At 49.3% G+C, this 17,368-nt stretch overlaps 1 protein-coding gene and 1 long non-coding RNA gene across 33 annotated transcripts in view; one reads left to right on the plus strand and one right to left on the minus strand.

Annotated features, from left to right (window-relative positions):
- Positions 1 to 404: 404 nt before the first annotated feature.
- Cacna1c (calcium voltage-gated channel subunit alpha1 C) overlaps positions 405 to 17,368 on the minus strand; it is a 620,764-nt gene continuing 603,800 nt past the window's right edge. For 31 of the 32 annotated variants that reach the window (XM_063285506.1, XM_063285499.1, XM_063285512.1 and 28 more), the window contains 6 exons: positions 16,851 to 17,203; positions 14,111 to 14,239; positions 11,767 to 11,873; positions 10,993 to 11,096; positions 9,110 to 9,445; positions 405 to 7,524 (listed from right to left, as the gene is read on the minus strand). In XM_063285506.1, the coding sequence (XP_063141576.1) occupies positions 7,222 to 7,524; positions 9,110 to 9,445; positions 10,993 to 11,096; positions 11,767 to 11,873; positions 14,111 to 14,239; positions 16,851 to 17,203 (1,332 nt within the window). In that variant the 3' untranslated portion in view covers positions 405 to 7,221. The remainder of the gene's footprint in view (positions 7,525 to 9,109; positions 9,446 to 10,992; positions 11,097 to 11,766; positions 11,874 to 14,110; positions 14,240 to 16,850; positions 17,204 to 17,368) is intronic. The other variant, NM_012517.2, reaches the window with a different exon arrangement.
- LOC134486629 (uncharacterized) lies at positions 7,519 to 12,805 on the plus strand. The gene is made up of 2 exons (XR_010065910.1): positions 7,519 to 7,995; positions 9,993 to 12,805. It is a non-coding gene; the product is annotated as an uncharacterized LOC134486629 (long non-coding RNA).

A 17,368-nucleotide genomic window follows, 5' to 3' on the forward strand; every position in this document is an offset into this window, starting at 1 on the left:
GTCTGAGCCAGTTCTAGCCCTAGTAACCACCGAACCTTGCTCGCATTTGATAGCTTGCAAGGTCCTGCACATCCAACTCTGTCTCCCAACGTCTTCCTTATGATACCCCCCCACTTTATCCAAAATTAGTCATTTAGGGGAGAGTGCTTCTAATTTCTGGGCTAACCCTTTCATTTCTATTTTCGTTGACCCTTTCATAGATGGAAGAAGTAAAGAGTGAGCTCAACTGTGGTCGGGAAGTTAGAGATTATGCTGGTGTCACATCCCCTACTCCTCCCACCCCCCGCCCCTTTGAAGGATCCAATACAAGTGAAATATTGACAGTTAAATCTACTTCTGTGACCTGTAGGAAACAGGAGAAAAAGAAGGCATGGAAGAGGGGAGATACTGACTAAACCAAGATCGACATTGTTAAGAAATTTATTTGCAATTCTTTTTTGCGTTTTTGTTTGTTTTTTAAATAACATCATTCCTTAGATAAAAATGCAATCTTACAGGAATATACAGTAGCGTCTCACACAGAGATGGACCCTGAAGCTCTCCTTGAAGGTTTTCCCTTCTAGATTCCCTGGCCTTGCTCGAGGGGGAGAAGGCGCAGCAGGCAGGGCCTTTGACGACAGGAGTATTTGATTACAAACTGTACAACAATATTTACAACAGTCAGACTGTGGTGTCGTGGAGCCTGGAGGGGCAGGTGTGGGATGGGCAGGTGGATATGAGTGGCCTAGAAGCCTGCTCATCTTTCCATGCCTCTCTGGGAACAGGCATAGCACATGACAGGTACTCTTGGGGACATAAAAGTGGACTGAGCACACACACTGGGGGTGGAGGGCGGAAGGGAGCGGCTTTATGTGGACCCTTTTCACGGAGGAAGTTTTCCTTAGTAACACTGGCAGACTGATGTAGAATTGCAGTATTTATGAGAGTACCAGACATTGCAGTGCTCACTCTGGGGCTCTGTCCCTCTACTTCCCAATGACTCTCTCCTCCCACAGGTTGCTCTTAACTGCGGTCATCACAGAGATGTGTAAACCCTGCTGTTTCTCTGTCATCATTGCTTTGTTCAGGGCACTGGGCAAATTAAAAAAAAAAAAAAAACAGCACATGTCCAAGCAGGGCAGGAGAGATGGGTACATGGTCTGGCATGAAGGCCGAGAGGTGGATTTCAAGTCTGAGGGACTGGTGCAGCTGTGGATGGGTGCTGTGTGCAGAACAGAAAGGTGCCCATAGCTTATGGGTCACTGTGACACCTTCTGAGGGGCCCTCGACAGGGACTGCTTGCTTATAAATCACCTGTCCTTAACTACCAATGGTTTCTTCCTACTTTTAACTTTGGTGTGTTTCTCCATGCTGGGAAATCCTAGGAGGCAGAAACTATCGCAAATAAAAGCTAAAGCACTTGCTTAACGTGCATTAAGGCCCTTGGTTCATTCCCTAGTATTTTCACATTGTTCCCCCCCAAAAAAGGAAAAAGGAAAAGGAAACCACCCTTCAATTCCCTGTAGCTTCTGCATTCCCGAACTGTCTCTGCAATGAGCCTGCTGAGTGGCGCTGAGGGGATTTTAGGTGGCAGATTTGCATAACTGCCTCATTTATGCTGGAGCAAAAGGCATGTCACCTGCTCTGTAAGCTTTACACCATCACGTCACTTAGATTCTGGGGAATTGCAGTGCCTAGGGTTTCCCATGGGGATGAGGGGTTTACACCTCCAAAGCAGTGAGCATCTGAGACCACTTGGTTCTTGTGATATGACATTTCACATCTGCACTGAGTTTTACTTGGCCTTGACTTCCTTATTGCTAGCAGAGACCTAAGAGAAATGTAGTAGAAAGATCTCAGCTCAAACTTCACTCACGGCATTGAATTGATTTGCAGTGCTTGATAAGTTCGGCTCCATTCTCCAACTCCCTTTCAGAGATGGCTTAAAAGGTTTTCCTAACACACCAGGATGACCAGGGTCTTTTGCACATTCAGACACACCAGAAGAGGGCATCAGATCCCATTACAGATGGTTGTGAGCCACCATGTGGTTGCTGGGAATTGAACTCAGGACGTCTGGAAGAGCATTCAGTGCTCTTAACCTCTGAGCCACCTCTCCAGCCCCTCTTTTGCACATTCTATGTGGATCAGACATCTTAAGATGCCTGGAGGAGAAGGCTGAGCTTAAGAGTGGCAGTGTTTCCTCACTGTAGATGAAGAACACGGCGCCATTTCTACTCATGGGAATTGTTCTAGTTTCTTTCATGTGTCCCTCTTCAAAGGCGCCCAGTGCTTTTCTGTTATAATAGGACATCATCTATAAATGTGCTGGGTCATGTTCATAGGTTTTCTGGGATACACAACCAGAGAGCGAACAGGTTGAACATGCCTACCATAGCCCTTCCCTTCTGTAAAAAAAAAGAAATCACTATGTGGCCAGCACCTCCAGCACTTGCACCTTAGGGTGTGTGTGTGTGTGTGTGTGTGTGTGTGTGTGTGTGTGTGTGTGTGACATTCAACTGACTCCCTAGCAAGGTGACAATATGGCATATAAAAACAAATAAACAGACTCCCAAAAAACACTGTAAGAATCTCCAATGGGTTCCTTTTATCTCTGTTCCCTTCACTGGGTTTGTAGAGGAAGGAGGAGGAAAGGAGGAAGGGAAGGGGGAGAGAAGAGGAGTGGGGAGGAGGGGAAGGGGCCCCTTACTGACATCATAGGAAGGATTCTGACATCATAGGTAGGATTCCGACATCATAGGTAGGATTCTGACATCATAGGTAGGATTCTGACATTATAGGTAGGGTACGTTTCCCCTCACAGCTTCCAAGATGCCTTCCCCCCATGGCACTGCTGTAGAACACAGACTTTGGTGAGTGAGAGCCAAGCTCCCCCAACTACTTCCCCACTGGCAAATTCTTTGGCAGACACAGTGGAGGGGCGTCACAGGGCCAGGCAAGGACCACATCTCTCTAGCTAGGTTGATTTGGCTGGAAAAACACCTAGGATAGGGATTTTTTCCCTGTAACTTCCAAAGCAGATTATGGAACCATTGGCCTTTGCCAAGGCTGGCATCAGGGTGAGCACACAGAAGAGCTTTCCACATAGTGAGATGACCCAGAGGGGGTCAAGACACGACTTTTCCTCACTCCTCATCCCTCTAGTTCTCTCTCTACTGATACCTGCTCCAGAGCCAGGGCTTGTTGAAGAACAGAATCAGTTAGGACACTCAGCTCTTCTGAAATCCAGACACTCCTACCTGACATTTCAGTCACTCAGGGTCCCAGGATGGAGGGGCCATCCTTCTTGGAGACGTCCAAAAAGTAGTATGATAAGGCTAAAAACCCTGATTACGGGGTTGGGGATTTAGCTCAGTGGTAGAGCGCTTGCCTAGGAAGCGCAAGGCCCTGGGTTCGGCCCCCAGCTCCGAAAAAAAGAACCAAAAAAAAAAAAAAACCCCAAAAAAACAAAAAAAATAAAAACCACCCCCTGATTACCAGAGTTTGACCTAGATCCTTGCTCTCTTGGCCCGAATTTAGGAGCAGTAGGGGTGTGTCACCCAGTCTCTATACACCAGCCATATTCCTTCTTCTGACTTCCAGAGTGTTCCAGAAATGCGCTGACATTGACAAAGGAAGGGCTGTCTACTACGTTCAGTTGGGTTTCTCTAGAGCTCTGGATGTTTAAGAACTGTGAGAAAGGAGCATAGACCTTCTCTTCAGATAAGTTCCACTCTTTGGAACCAAGGCACCAGAGGAGGGTAAAAGACATAGTTAGGCCTTGGGTTCCTAGTCAGATTAAGGAGATGGGAACCCCAACTAATAGAAAAAACAAACAAGGCCTAAGAAAATCTCTCTCCTTTCATCAGGAGATGTGAAGAACTAGGACTAGGAAGAAAGGAACTTAGCTGAACCTGCCTGTTACTTGGACAGTGTCATGGCCACACACATGACAAGATTGGAAATAGAAGAGACAGCTAGTCATAGGACAGACTAAAAAAACACATGATCTACACTCCTTCATGTCCCTTTGGTCCCTAGCTGCAGGCTAATTCCCCTGCCATCCAGGAATTGTCAGGATTGCACGAGGTTTGATAATTATGTTTACAACAGCCATTGGGAGAATTCGATGTTGGGTGGAGAGTAGATAGTTTGGTGTAGATGGTCACTGGCTTTTCTAGACACTGCTCCCCACTGTCTGGTGATATGCAGGCAGGCATGAAGCCAAGTATGAAAGACTCACTGTCTGCTGAACCTTCTTTCCTTCTAGCAACAAAGGACAAGGGGCCCATTGTCCCTGTATGAGTGAAAGGCTACTCCAGCTTTCTTGGCCATAAGGGGAAAGCAGTCCATGGGTATGGCTGGTGACAGGGGAGTGAGTTGGGAACGACACTGAGTTCTGGCAGGGGCTGCAGGAACTCAGTCTGTAGTTTATGTCATTGGTCAATGGAATCCGGCAATGTGGATCAAAGTGTCCGAAGGAAAACAGAAGGCAGCACGAGGAGACTGAGTATGCAGAGAGTGCCTGCTTGTGTGTAGGATCGATCAATCAGAATACCATATTCCCCTGGCCGGTCAGATGCAAACAAGAACCACACAGCCAGTCCCTTTCCACCATTAAAGTCTCATCAACACAGCTGCAGAACTTAGCAGAAACAAGTCAAAGGACACCATCTAATTATTATCTCTAGAAGCCCTTATGGGTACTACAAAGAATGCATGAATGCTTGGTCAATGGCACATGGAAATCCAAGGAGAAAGGCTGTTTCTAGACTCCAGTTAACCTGTGAGCACTGGGTACTTCTCTCTGCATTTTCATGGAACAGCACACAAGCGCAGACTCACTGCCACTGAGGAACGTCCTTGCTGGAATTTCTAGCAGATTCTTATATAATCTCCACAAAAGGCTGGAAGGACACTGGGACTGGAAGCTACTCCATAGGTAAATTCTGAGTGAATGGTTGAGTCTTATTTTCCTCAAAGCCCTTCCTTTTCAACCATTCTTATTAAGACACAATAGAAGGACCTAGCTCTAATTGTAAGGGTTGTCGAAGGCAGAAACAGAGGATCCTAAATGGAAGCCCCACACAGCTGTTCCTTTCATCCCTGTGAGATCCTGATGCTCCCACCCTGGTCAAGATCCTCTTCTTCTCTGCCTCCCTGCTTCAGAAGGAAAGGGTGAATAGTTTCTGTAAGGGCTACAGGTCCATCCAGTCACTGTTCCCCAGCCCCCGACTATGGCTGTCTGTGTTTGGGTAAACCATGGGTCATAGGTGAGTCTATCCCACCACTGATGGTCACCTCATCCTCTCAGTTGAGATGATGCTGTGGGAGTGCTTGGTAAAGCCAGCTGCCTCTTCCCACAGGATGCCGGAGCATCTTTGACAATTCTCCACAGAGAACAGCAGAAGGGAGCAGAAGACCTGGGTGGAACACATCCTGATCTCGCAAAGGAAGATGCGGCATGGGCAAGCTAAACCCCAGGTTTTGGAAATACTGAGGGATATGGAAACAAAACACAAGATATGCAAAATGGCACCTCCCAGACCTGCCAACAGAGAGCAGCATGAGGACTTACACGGGGCGACACCTTTGTTCACTTTGCAAATGAAAGAAAAACCATCTTCCCCCCACCACATATAGAAAAAGCACTTAAGAGCTCAAAGGTAAAGCTTGTCACACTCCAAATACAAAATGATTTACTTTACATGCAGCAAAATATACAAGAAGTGAATTTTAAAACAAACTTAAGTCATTATATTTGCTTGGCACAATTGCAATTCAGTTTTAAAAAAATATTTGAAAAATACTGAAACTGACCTGAATTCAAGTATAACAGTTTCTTCAACAGAAACATTATCAATGCAATAAAACATTACACAGAATATATCGAAGCAAAATGTCTTCTTGAGTTTTTCCCCTTAAATTTCATGTTTTTTTAAAATAGAATTTTAATGCTGACACAACTCACAATCGTATTTTAAAATGGATATTATTGCATTGCTTTTGCATATCTCGTGGGACAGAAAATGCAGTTACCAGATTCTCGTTTCAGAAGCAGAAGCAGAGACAGTGGTTTGTTCTTGCTTTCGAATAGCCCCAGATTTTGAACTCCCTGCAGTCAAACCCGAACGGGGATCTACAGACTTTGTGCGGGGGTGGGGTGGGGTGCTCACGTACCGTGTGGATGCACAGACACACAAGACGACCCACTATGGACACACGTGTGACGCAAAGATGCCCATATTTCTTCTCTCCTGAACCAATCCATATGCCCAGAAAGGAGCCCAGCTCAGTCGCCCAGGCACACACCGCCTTATCTAAACTGACTGTTAACCTGCAGGTCGTGATGCTCAACCAAACCGAAAAGGGGGAAAAAAAGTTGCTTTGACTTAAGGAAAATTGTAACACGTTACTTGGGCATACACAGAGCAGGTAAAACCTCCCCGTGGTGATAATGAACCCTTGCTCCAATAGGGGTGAGGGTGGGGGTGGACCGCACCATTTAAAGAATACAATAAAACCAAATCCAACTTAAATATGCAAATGTGGAACCGGTGAAGTGAGGCTGCGCAGTTGTAAACGCTCTTCTTCCTCCCCTCCCCGTGGGAAAACACAACAAATAGTAATAAAGAAATCAAAACCTAGAAAACCGCAACATGCTGACAAGAACCATCAAACTATGAAACCCAGAGCACCAGGCAAGCAGCCTGCGCCCCCAGGTCTGGCTAGCTGAGGGCAGGTGGTGTGGTCTGCACTGGCTCCTGCCACCTGCTCCTCAGTTCCAGCAGGGGAAGGGTCCCTGAAGGGACCATAGGGACCAGATCTGCACTGCTGGGAACCTTGCAGCCACCTTCCGGCTCCTACTGGGGACACTGGCCCATTCCTGCCATAGATCCCTGGGGCCCTGCTCCATAGAGACGGCCAGGCTCAGACAGAACATGTGCAAATGACTGTTTATACAAGCAAGGGGAAAACACCCTTTTGCTTAGGGGGGGGTGGGGTCCTTTGGGCGGTGCTGCCGTGGGAAGGTGCTGGAGCCCCCGCACCACGGCCTTGGCCTTCTCCCCTGAAAAGCCGACTTCGTACACCGCCCAGCTCTGAGGCTTATCCCGACAGCAGTGAATGAAGACGCTGTTCCGGTTACCTCCAGGTCACGAGAACAGTGAGGCACTTCTGAAACGAACCCATTAGGAACATTGAAACGAATAAAAAACACCCGCGTCTCGCCAGCCCTGCGGACTACAGGTTGCTGACATAGGACCTGCTGTCCGGGAGCGCTTCCTCGCTCCGGCCTCGCCCCAGGGCATATACACAGCTCTCGTCCTCTGGGACCACAGCCCTGTCCTGCCCTGGGTCCCTGCAGTTCACAAAAGGTAAGAGGGTGCCGTTGGGGCTCTGCTGGGCGCCCCCGCTGAGGATGTTGTCTGCGGCGTTCTCCATCTCCTCTATTGTCATATCGCAGGCGTCAGCCAGCTCCTGTGTGGTGACCTCGATGAACTTGGGATCTTGAGCAAACTGTCCCAGTCCTTCTGAAATCAAGACCTGAACGGGAGGGGCAAGAAGACAGGAGAGGGGCGTGGTCACTGAAGTTCCAAACTCCCTGGGGAGGAAGTTGCAGCCTGGTGTTCAGGCAACACATGCGCATGTGCATGTGGGTATGTGTGCAGGCTGTGTGCATTTGTGCATGTGTGCAGGATGTGTGTATGCATGCTTGTGTGTCTGTATTTGTGTGCTAAGAGAGAGACACTCACAGGAAAGTAGGGGTGGTCTGAACTGAAGGAAGTGGGCATGCACAGGTCAGAAGAGAGAGTTTTAGAGGAGTCAGCCACTATCACCGCATAAGGAGAAACTTGCAAGAGGGGCTGGGCTCTGCTCTGCTTTTCCACAGGCAGATCTTAGTATGGCCTTTCTACTCTTCTCTTTCATGTTGCCCTATCTGTCCAAGAAGCCTTCACTTTGGTTTGGTGAGTGGTGAGTCCTGCCTCCCGCCCCTGGCCAGCTGTCTGCCTCAGGGTAAGATGCACTCTTTGCTTTTGTTTGGGAGGGTTGCAGACGACCATCCTGAGTCCATCCTTCCTGCCAGATGCTTCAGTGACTAGTTCGAGGGAAGATTAAGACTCTGAGCTGAGGGGTGAACATGGCGGAGTCCCAGTGGTCTCCCCCGCCCCTAGGATTCTGTTCCTCCTTGAGTGACATTGCTTGGTCATTCTACCGACACCTGTTCTGGCCACACTGTGCTTACTTCTCTGTCCTCAGCACCACAGTGGGAGCTCACTAGAGCTGAAGCTCATTTCCCAATGTCTTCCTCCACTACAGTCTCTGCACCTAGAAAGTCTCAGATTTCTGAGACGAATAGAGGACATCCAAGCTCAAATGAAGAATTAGGACTTCTGAGCTGGAAAGGACCAGAGGTTACTCGAGTGAACTCCACTCTTAGGTCTGTCTGACCACAGGAAAAATTCTTGACGTGTCCAGTGATGGAGGCTGACTCTGTTACAGCCCTCATACTGCAGAGAGCTCTGTTGCCTAGACTTCCCTACACCAGTTCTCCTAGGAGACGGTTTCTAAGGACCATGCTCCTTCGGGTGTGTTACCCTTGTCAACGGCTTCTAAAATGTGGTGCTAGGGTTGGAATAGATGCTCCTCTGGGGCAAAGGACTGTGCCACTAAGATCTCTCTAAAGGAGGAACAGAAGCTCAGGAGGGAAAAAGGGTACCACCTTGAATGTGGCCACTCATGCATTAGAATCGCTGGAAGCCCTGAAAAATGCGTTTCCTTTGGCAAGCTTCCAGAGCTCGGGGGTGTTCAGAGTTGAGCATAGTGAAGCCCCGCCCTCCTTGTAGGAGACAGTGTCAGCATATGTGAACACTGGGAAGCAGTGGAGCTTTTCTTAGGGTTCATTGGACCCCACTTTAGTAAGGGCTTTCTCCCTGTGCATCACAACCGGTGGCCATTGTCCAGTAGGGCATGGTGGCGACTGTCTGCAGACCATGCCCTCCCTCAGCACTTCTCTAGTTTATACACTGACAGCCAATCTACTTGGAAAGGAGCCAGGCTTTCTTCTCTGCACCAAATTCTCTTGCTTTCTGGGCCCCGTTTCTCCCCGAAAGAGCTTGAATTCACATACCGCTTCCACCAGGCTGCTGGCGCTGCCGTGGAACTGTCTGCCTGGAGCTCCAGCCTGGCTGGGCACGGTGAGGGAGACGGGCCGGGCTCTCCGGGCCATGCTGCTGCCCCCACTACAGGCTGTGGTCTCCTCTGACCAGGAGCTGCAGTGGATGGACGGGAAGCTGCTGTTGAGTTTCTCACTGGACTCCGCCCCCTCCAGCCGCAGGGTAGGGATGGGCTGTAGGGGCCTGCCCCGGCTGCCTGGAGTGACAGGGGGCGTGGGGCGTGGCCTGGGGAACGTGGAAGGAGAATGGCTTCTCTGCAGGAGGGGGCTCAAGCCTGCCACTGCCAATGCCTGTGGACATAAGAAACAGGAGTTTACTAGGAGGCTTCGCCCCTCTGCCTTCTGAGGAACTTGGGAGCCAATATTTTTCCAGTGAATTCGACTTAGAATTCTGGAAGTCAAGATTCCGTCTACCTCACTGGTGTAACATTTAATATCCAGATATATTTTTAACGAGCATTTTCTTCGGACATAATAGCAGTTCCCTTTAGCTTCAGGACCTTACAACTGAGTACAGTGGGGACCATCCCACGTTTAGACTGGCTCTATCAGCCGTAGTAGCATCTTGATTCGGTCACTCTGGCTTTTCCCACTTGAACAGAAAGGACAATGATGATGTGTGGGTACACAGAGCTGCAGTTCGCCAGTGCCCTCTCTACAAACTGACCTGTAGGTCCGTGTGATGTCAAGTGAAATAAGGCATTAGAGGGACGGTATTCATCATGGAGAGCTAGGAATACCAGTCGCCATTATTTTAACTTTTACAGTGAGACAAGGCAGTTGAAAACACTCTTGTCATTCTCAATAGAGTGTGTTTTGAACTCTTTATTCTCGTTAGACTGCGTCATGATTAAAGGATTTCCATGCCTGCCTTCTGCCCCCGAATGCTCCTGAGACTCCTGAGGGTAGGTCTGAATTGCCACTGTCACTGTGACTCTCTCGGCACTGTCCAGATGGGATATGTTTGTTGAAAAGAATGCTACCACATGGTGGGAATGTCCATCTCTGGGAGACAGAGAGGATGGGTTGGAGGTGGCAGAAAGACACACAGGGGAAGCTAGTTTACTCCCTATGGGCATGAAGACAGGTGGGCAAACCAACCTGGGAAAACCATTTTAAAAAGCACACAGCGACCCTGCCTTTCTTCCTCCTTCCCAGCTCATGAGGGCCCCCAGCTTCTGGGTACCTGGAAATCTAAAGGAAGCATAACCCTGTGTGCATTAGGTTGGAAAGTTTATGACTATGATCCCTATTTAGACAGTGCTTTGGCTTTGAGCTGAAGTGATATCAGTTTAGAAAACACATATGTGTGTACATGCACACACACATGCATACCCATGTACACACAAATCCTACTTTTTTTTTTGCCAGTCTAGCCTAGTCTAAAACTCTCTATCCTTAGCCTCTTGGATGCTGTGATTACAGGCATGGCCACCACGCCCAGCATTTCCTTCTGTTGGCCATGTTACTGACAGGTGCTGTCGTCATATCTGCATTGCAGTGGACAGATAGACTGCTCTGACATTCAAGGTCTAGGTCCCATCAATCCCCATGTATATTGTATCCAGTTGGTACACGCAGCATCAGGCAGTGTGGGAGTCGGGGGGGGGGTATCTGTGCGCTGTAAGGAGAAAGCTCACGAGCCCTGAGGCTTCCAGTTAGACTCACGAGAGGAATCCTCACTGTGGTTTCATAGGGACCTGCCTATGTGTAGAGAAGTAGTCGGCCCTATTCAGGGGCTGGTGCACAGAGGTCTGAGAGGGGAAGACAGAAAAGTATCTGGGGAGCTACTGTCATCCTAGGTTGTGCGGCTGTGACCTGTTCACAGACGTTAATACCTGGTGATGAACCAGATGCAAGGGCAAGGCTGTCTTCTGAGAGATGTCTCCCCCTTGATCCTTTTGTCGCTTTAGACATTCCAGATGGAAGGAGGCCCTTCGACCTGCAAAAGTAGCAGAGAACTGGAATCAGGACACAGGTGATGGCACCGACCCGTGACAGCTCTGCGTAATTTAGACCACAATGTCTACCAGGGGCCATGCATTAAAGGCTCAATCCCCAGTTTGTAGAGTTGAAAGGCTGGCTGAATGTTTAAAAGGTGGAGCCTCTTGGGAGGCTTTCTACCGTGGGGATGTGTCTTTGAAAGTGAACTCGGGACACTGATCTCTTTCCTGCCTTTATTTATGGAGGCAAAGGACACATTTCCTGTCATAATGTGCCTCCTTGTCACAGGTCCCAAAGTAATACACCAAGCTTCCAAATCTGTGAGTTCGTTAGTCTTTCTCGTGTTTTTTTAAGCTGGCCATCTTAAGTGTTTTATTACAGTGACAGAAAGCTGACTAAGAGAGGCTCACTGCTGACGTACAGGGGTCAGTGCTGTCAGCCCCAAGCTCTTTATATTGTCAGAGGCATCTGAGTAGCCACTGTCTATGTCCCCTTCCGACAGACTCTGTCTTTGGAGAGCTATTCTGTCACTTCGCATGTCTAGCAGGCCATCTCTAGAGGTTGTCTGAGTGAGGCCCAAATAAGTTCTCCGTTGTCACTTGCTGTCTGACCATTGCCATCTTAGAGGTGACTATTGTCTACGTTGGCAGAGCAAGGTGTGGGTTTACCTAGAGAGGCAGAGCGAAGGAAACTCCTCTTCGGAGATGGCTGGATCTCCCTCTTGTCCTCCTCTAGACAGGTCAGTTGTCGGTTTTCATCGTCCTGGTAGGAGAGTCTGGAATGGAGAAGCATCAACACTTGTTCCTGAAGGCCCGCCCAGAAGTGTCAGGACAGCTGCTGTCCCTAGAAAGCACTTTCTACTTTCCTCTGTGAAGTCAGTGCCGATTCGTGTCCCTACATACTGGTGTGGGCAGTCGGTGTCAGGCTATGCTAAGAACCTGTGTCTGGTCTCAGGCATCCTAGTCATCTCTTAGGCCTGCTTGCTGGGTGTCCCAGCTCTTGATACATACCCAGTGCATGAGCCCTTGTAGTTGATTTTTTGTTTGTTTTTCCCACTGGGCTGAGGATTGGAATTCAAAGCCTCATACATGCTTGATAAACACCCGACCGCTGAACTCCTATCCTAGACTCTAGCCTTCCTTGAGCTTCTGATCTCAGCCAGTGGAGGCTTTCTTGGGTTTAGGGAAAGTTGGAGAAAGGATTCTAGGCCCATACAACATTCTCTTAGAAGGACCTTCCACACCTGCCTTCACATAGGTCTATACTGTTCACTATAGACATTCTCAGTGTTACTACATCCCCTATCCCTCCAATTCTCCCCTGAGTGGCTTTCTCTTCACACAAGCCACTGCCTGAAGTGGCCATGCAGTCATCCAGCCATCAGATAGTAGAGCAGTGGCAGACCTTAGGGTGTCTCGTTGATGATTTCCAGACTTTGTGATACTGTATCACGATGAGAAATCTATTATACAGATCCCCACTACCATAGACATCCCTAGCCATGGGAGATACTCCCTTAGTTGCACCACCCACAAGCATGTCAAGCAAACACTCTACCCCTGAGCTATGCTCACAGAACGCTTCACATCTTGAAGTCGGACACTGTAGAGCCTGTCTGTTTTGAATCCAACCCTGCAATCACGCACAGTGACTCCGAGACGTACACATCTGCAGGGGGAGGTTGGGACACGATCTCGTATTCTGACGTTGCCCAGCCTTGCTTCCATCCCTGACTAGGTAAGCCCACTCCAGTACATTTTCTTCTTCCTCAGTTGTGCCTGCTCTCGCAGACCTGACTGCTGCTTGGCCTGGTTGCACAACTCCGGCTACCCTGCTGGCAGACTTGTTCTGCGTGTCTGTGGCCCTTCAGCACTGATAGCAGTCTGTGGGTGGTTGGTTCAAAAGGTCCGCATTTTCCCCTCTTCTGTGATCCCTTAGCTCCCTAACTGGCTAGCAAAAACCTCCTGGATTCAAAGCTGGCTTGTTCAGAGTCAGGAAAGTATTTAAGAAGAACAAGAATCTCTTCATCTTGCCCCTCTCCCTCTTTTAACTCTAAGGGCCCGAAAACCTGGTGTATATATACTGAAGCTCTTTCAGGCAAGAGAAGGGTATCTGCAGTAATCATAAACGTTTCACATGGAGCCTAGAGAGGCACATCCTTAAATACATACTTCTTAAACAATATTTATTTTTGCAGGATCTGATACATCTAGCACCTTCTATTGCTATTCTGTTTTATTTATTTGTATCGATTATTATTGATTTAACCACATACTTATGAGGCATTTATGACCACTTGACATATGTAGATAATGGGCAGTAACTGAGTCTGGTTAGTTATGTCCCTTTCCTTAAACAGTAAAGGTCACCGATTTTAGCACCTCGTAACAGCACAGCATTTATCGGGTGCCCTGTGACAGTTCAACAGGCATGTGCTGTATGTAAGGAACGTCTCCGGCTTTTTAAATTTTACTTCCTGTTTGGCACCTTTGAGGTCCTCTTGCCTAGTTATTTATAAACCGGACGTTCATCCAACTTTTCAGAGCACCACTACTCACCAGGTCAGCCACTGGGTGATCTAGACGGAAGCTAAACATCCCTGAGAGGACTGAGCTAGCATCCCCAACTGTGCCAACTGTGCCTCTTCAGGGCAGCCTTTATTTATTTATTTATTTATTTATTTATTTATTTATTTATTTATTTTGGAGCTGGGGAAGTGCTCTACCACTGAGCTAAATCCCCAACCCCCAGGGCAGCCTTTAAAGACACCATTCCGCAGCACGCTTATTTAAGCATCAGTGTACATGTGTACCGACTCACACTAGGACATATGCCCTGATCACAGTCCCAATGTTTAAAAGGTTTCCTGGAAGTGTTCTGCAGGGAGGCAGCGTGTGCAAGCGGCAGAGGGAATCCTGGGTAGGTGCCGTTGTCTGGCTTAGAGGAGGGATTTCCGCACTGCTCAGCCCTCACCCTGTTCTACACTTAGGGCCGCCCGGGGAGGAGGCTTACATATCTGTGGAGAGCAGGCTGGGCTCACTGCAGTACTCAACTTCTTCGCTCAGCCTCACGCTGCTGCGGGTCTCATCTGGAAACATATCCTGACTCACCGTGGCCCCCTGGCTCTCTCGGGAGTGGCACCTGCAGCGTCAGAGGGTGGGGGAAAGAATCAGAATCCACCGGGCCTCTTGCCTCCTCCCTAGCCAGTCAGACGACATTGGGCATCCACAGCTTCTGGCAGCCACAGAGCCATGGATGCCACAAGCTGTGTCAGGGCTCTGTGTGGGAGACTCAAGGTCTGAATTCGGCTCCCAATTCTTACTCTTTGGCCCAAGACCCTTAACTCATCCCATGCTTAGTTTTCTCTGTAATACTAGCCGAGTCACATGCCTGACTCAGGGCCTTAGTCGGTAGTGAGGTTGTCATGCGAGCTTGAGGCCCCGAGCTCAGTCCTTAGTATCCATGAGGAGATGGGAAGAACTAGCTGAATCAGTGAGTCTCAGGTTCAGTGAGAAATCCCAGCTCAGTGGGAAGTAACTGAGGAGAGCATTGGATGTCAATCATGGCTTGGTACAAAAGAGTACATGTACCCCACTACAAACTTGAATATACAAAGACAGAAGTGGAGACTTGGTTTTGAAGCAGCAGCCTGGACTGGGCAGTCAATACAAGGAACCACAAGCTTCTGTGAGCGGCTGAGCCTTCAGGAGGCGGCTCGACCCAACTGACAAGACCCTGGAACTATGGTCGCTACTTCTCTGTTCTGACCCTGAAGTGAAGGCACAGAGAAAGGACTCCACGCAGAAAGAAGGCTTGTCTGAGCAGACAGAATAAGCCCCCCCCTGAGTCTGGGTTCTTCCTGAGAGAAAGATCCCCCTGCTCCAACCTGGCTGTGCCTTTGAGAGAATGCTGTCCTTTTCTGGGACAGGACCTCCTGCCCATCTGGTCATTTGTTCCCAAGCTCTGGCCAGGTGTTCTTCTGGTCTGTGTGAGGCTCAGTACCTCCCTGAGCTCTGCAGCTCTGTCTCAGAGACCGTAGGCCTACAGGAACTTACTACTGTTTTACTACATGGCAATGCTGTTATGACATTTACATCTGTACCCAGATTAGTGCTCCTCTCAGCCTTGGTCAGAGAAACTTCTTTTTGCTGAGACTCATGTGGACAAAGTACTGAGAATAGTTTGCCCTTGGGTGCTCAGTGCTAAACGAAGCAGCTGCATCGGCCCTTCCAAGGCCCGAGGAACATTTGAGGAGAGGGGGCAGGAAGCTGGAGGGTAGGAGGAGTACTGTGAAACCACTGTTTGCTGCCTTCTTAGACGACTGGGCCCTCGTGGAGGGGGCGTGGCTCAGGAGGCTCCATGCCCCACCAGGAGCTAATAATGGCTCAGGGAGGAGAATGAGGGTCTTCAAGGGTGTAAGCGTCCACCCATTCTTATCCAAGCCACACAAAAAAGGAAAGGCATGGAAGTAGGAAGGAAACTGGTGGGACTGGGAGGGAGACAAGAGAGGGCAATAGCGGGGATGAGTATGAATATATATATATATTCATATATATATGAATGAATGAAACTTTTGAGGAAAAAATTAAATAAAATCAGAATTTAAGAAAGAAAGGGAGAGGCTTTCACAAGGATAGAAGGAAGTAGCAGCTAGTACTAGGGCCGAATCCTCAAAGATGGTGGGGCAGGCGTAGTGTTTGCAGAAACAGGTGGGGCCTCCAGGACAGGCATGGGATAACTGCTTCTTAGTAGTCTCCTAGGGAACCAGCTGTCAGAGCAGCACACAGTCTGGTGCCCTGTGTGTGGCTCAGCTAGGACTGCAGTTGAGCGGTGAAAGAGCCAGTGACCCCGAGTGACTAGTGGGTAGGTAGGATGCCATATCAACACTTCTGGACTCCGCCATTCAAATGCCGGGGCATGGAGTCATTTGGAAACGGGATCGTGTGAGAACCAGTGAGCGAGTATGTGGCTCCATGAATAGCGATCAGGGCATCTGGGGTTCAGAAAAGACGCTTGAGATTTGTGATTGTACTCTGGGCCAGAGGGCAAGGGAAAGGGCAGTCTCACCGACAACCCCCGGGCTGAGGGTCTGTGCAGCCTGCTGGGGCTGCAAGGGCAGCCAGTTAAGGGTGATGTAATAAGAACAGAGGGTGTCCTTCCCCACCCTGGCTCAGGAAGCCTACATCCGATAAAGCGGATAAAGAGGGGACTGCAGAAGCCCAGGTCACCTTCCTCAAGGCCGAGAACAATTATAGAGCCCACCCACACCTGCATTTCCTAGTGTTGTGTCCTACAGTACAGGGCAATGGGGGAAAAGGGTGAGCGGAGATGGGAGCCAGGACAGATCCCAGAAACCATAGTGCGTTACTGCTGTTAAAGAAGAGGACACACTGCCCAACTTCAGCTGCGTGAAAGGCTAAACTTAGGGATTTGGGGAAGGGCAGAGGTTTTGTTACATAAATCCAAGTCAACATCTTGGAGGGTCACAGGTCAACATGCTGAGGAGGGATGAGAGGAGGGAGGACTGTCAGAGGTGTGGTATCTTACAGGACATCTGGGAAACAGAACAGTGCTGTCTTCACTGTGACTGCCATGTGTGAGTGGGAGCAGCTGACGCTAGCAAGGTGGCTTCAACCTCTACCTCAGGGAGGTGGCCGCCACTGGAGCTAGAAGGCTGAGTGGCCTACGACCATCTTTCCTGGTGTCATCTGGGTGTGTGAGCCCTCATGCCCAGGCCTACCCTGCTGCTTACCTCTTAGAGCTGAGTTTCCATGCTGCCTCCTGTACCCGGACAGCAGGGGACAAGGGAGGCCCATGGCCCTCCACAGTGCTGACCGTGCTGGAGTAGCCAGCAGGGTGGGGGAAGCGGCCCAGGGCAGTGTTGTTGGCATTGTTGATGTTGGCATTGGAGCCCGTGGATGAGTAGCTGCTGGGGGTGAAAGTGGAGTCCACCAGCTTCTCATGGGACGGTGATTCGGTGTCCGCTTGGTTGTTCCCTGTCTTGTTGATGTGCAGTGGGCGTTGGGTGGCAAACGTCTGAGGGAAGTTGCTCCTGCTGTCACTCTGGTAGTAGCTGACGTGGTTGCCAAACAGGCCTCCAGCCCTCTGTAGACAAGACAGAGGGGTAGGTGGAGAAGGCTTCTCCATTATCTCTCTCTTTCCTGCTCATCCCTGGCTCCCTTGTGCAGCAGTGGTTGAGAGGCACAGGCCATAGGGAGCGAGTTTGACCTCTAGTTTGACCTCTACCACACATGGTAAAGGGAAGGACTT

This window comes from Rattus norvegicus, chromosome 4 (genome assembly GCF_036323735.1).
Source record: "Rattus norvegicus strain BN/NHsdMcwi chromosome 4, GRCr8, whole genome shotgun sequence".
Classification (NCBI taxonomy): domain Eukaryota; kingdom Metazoa; phylum Chordata; class Mammalia; order Rodentia; family Muridae; genus Rattus; species Rattus norvegicus.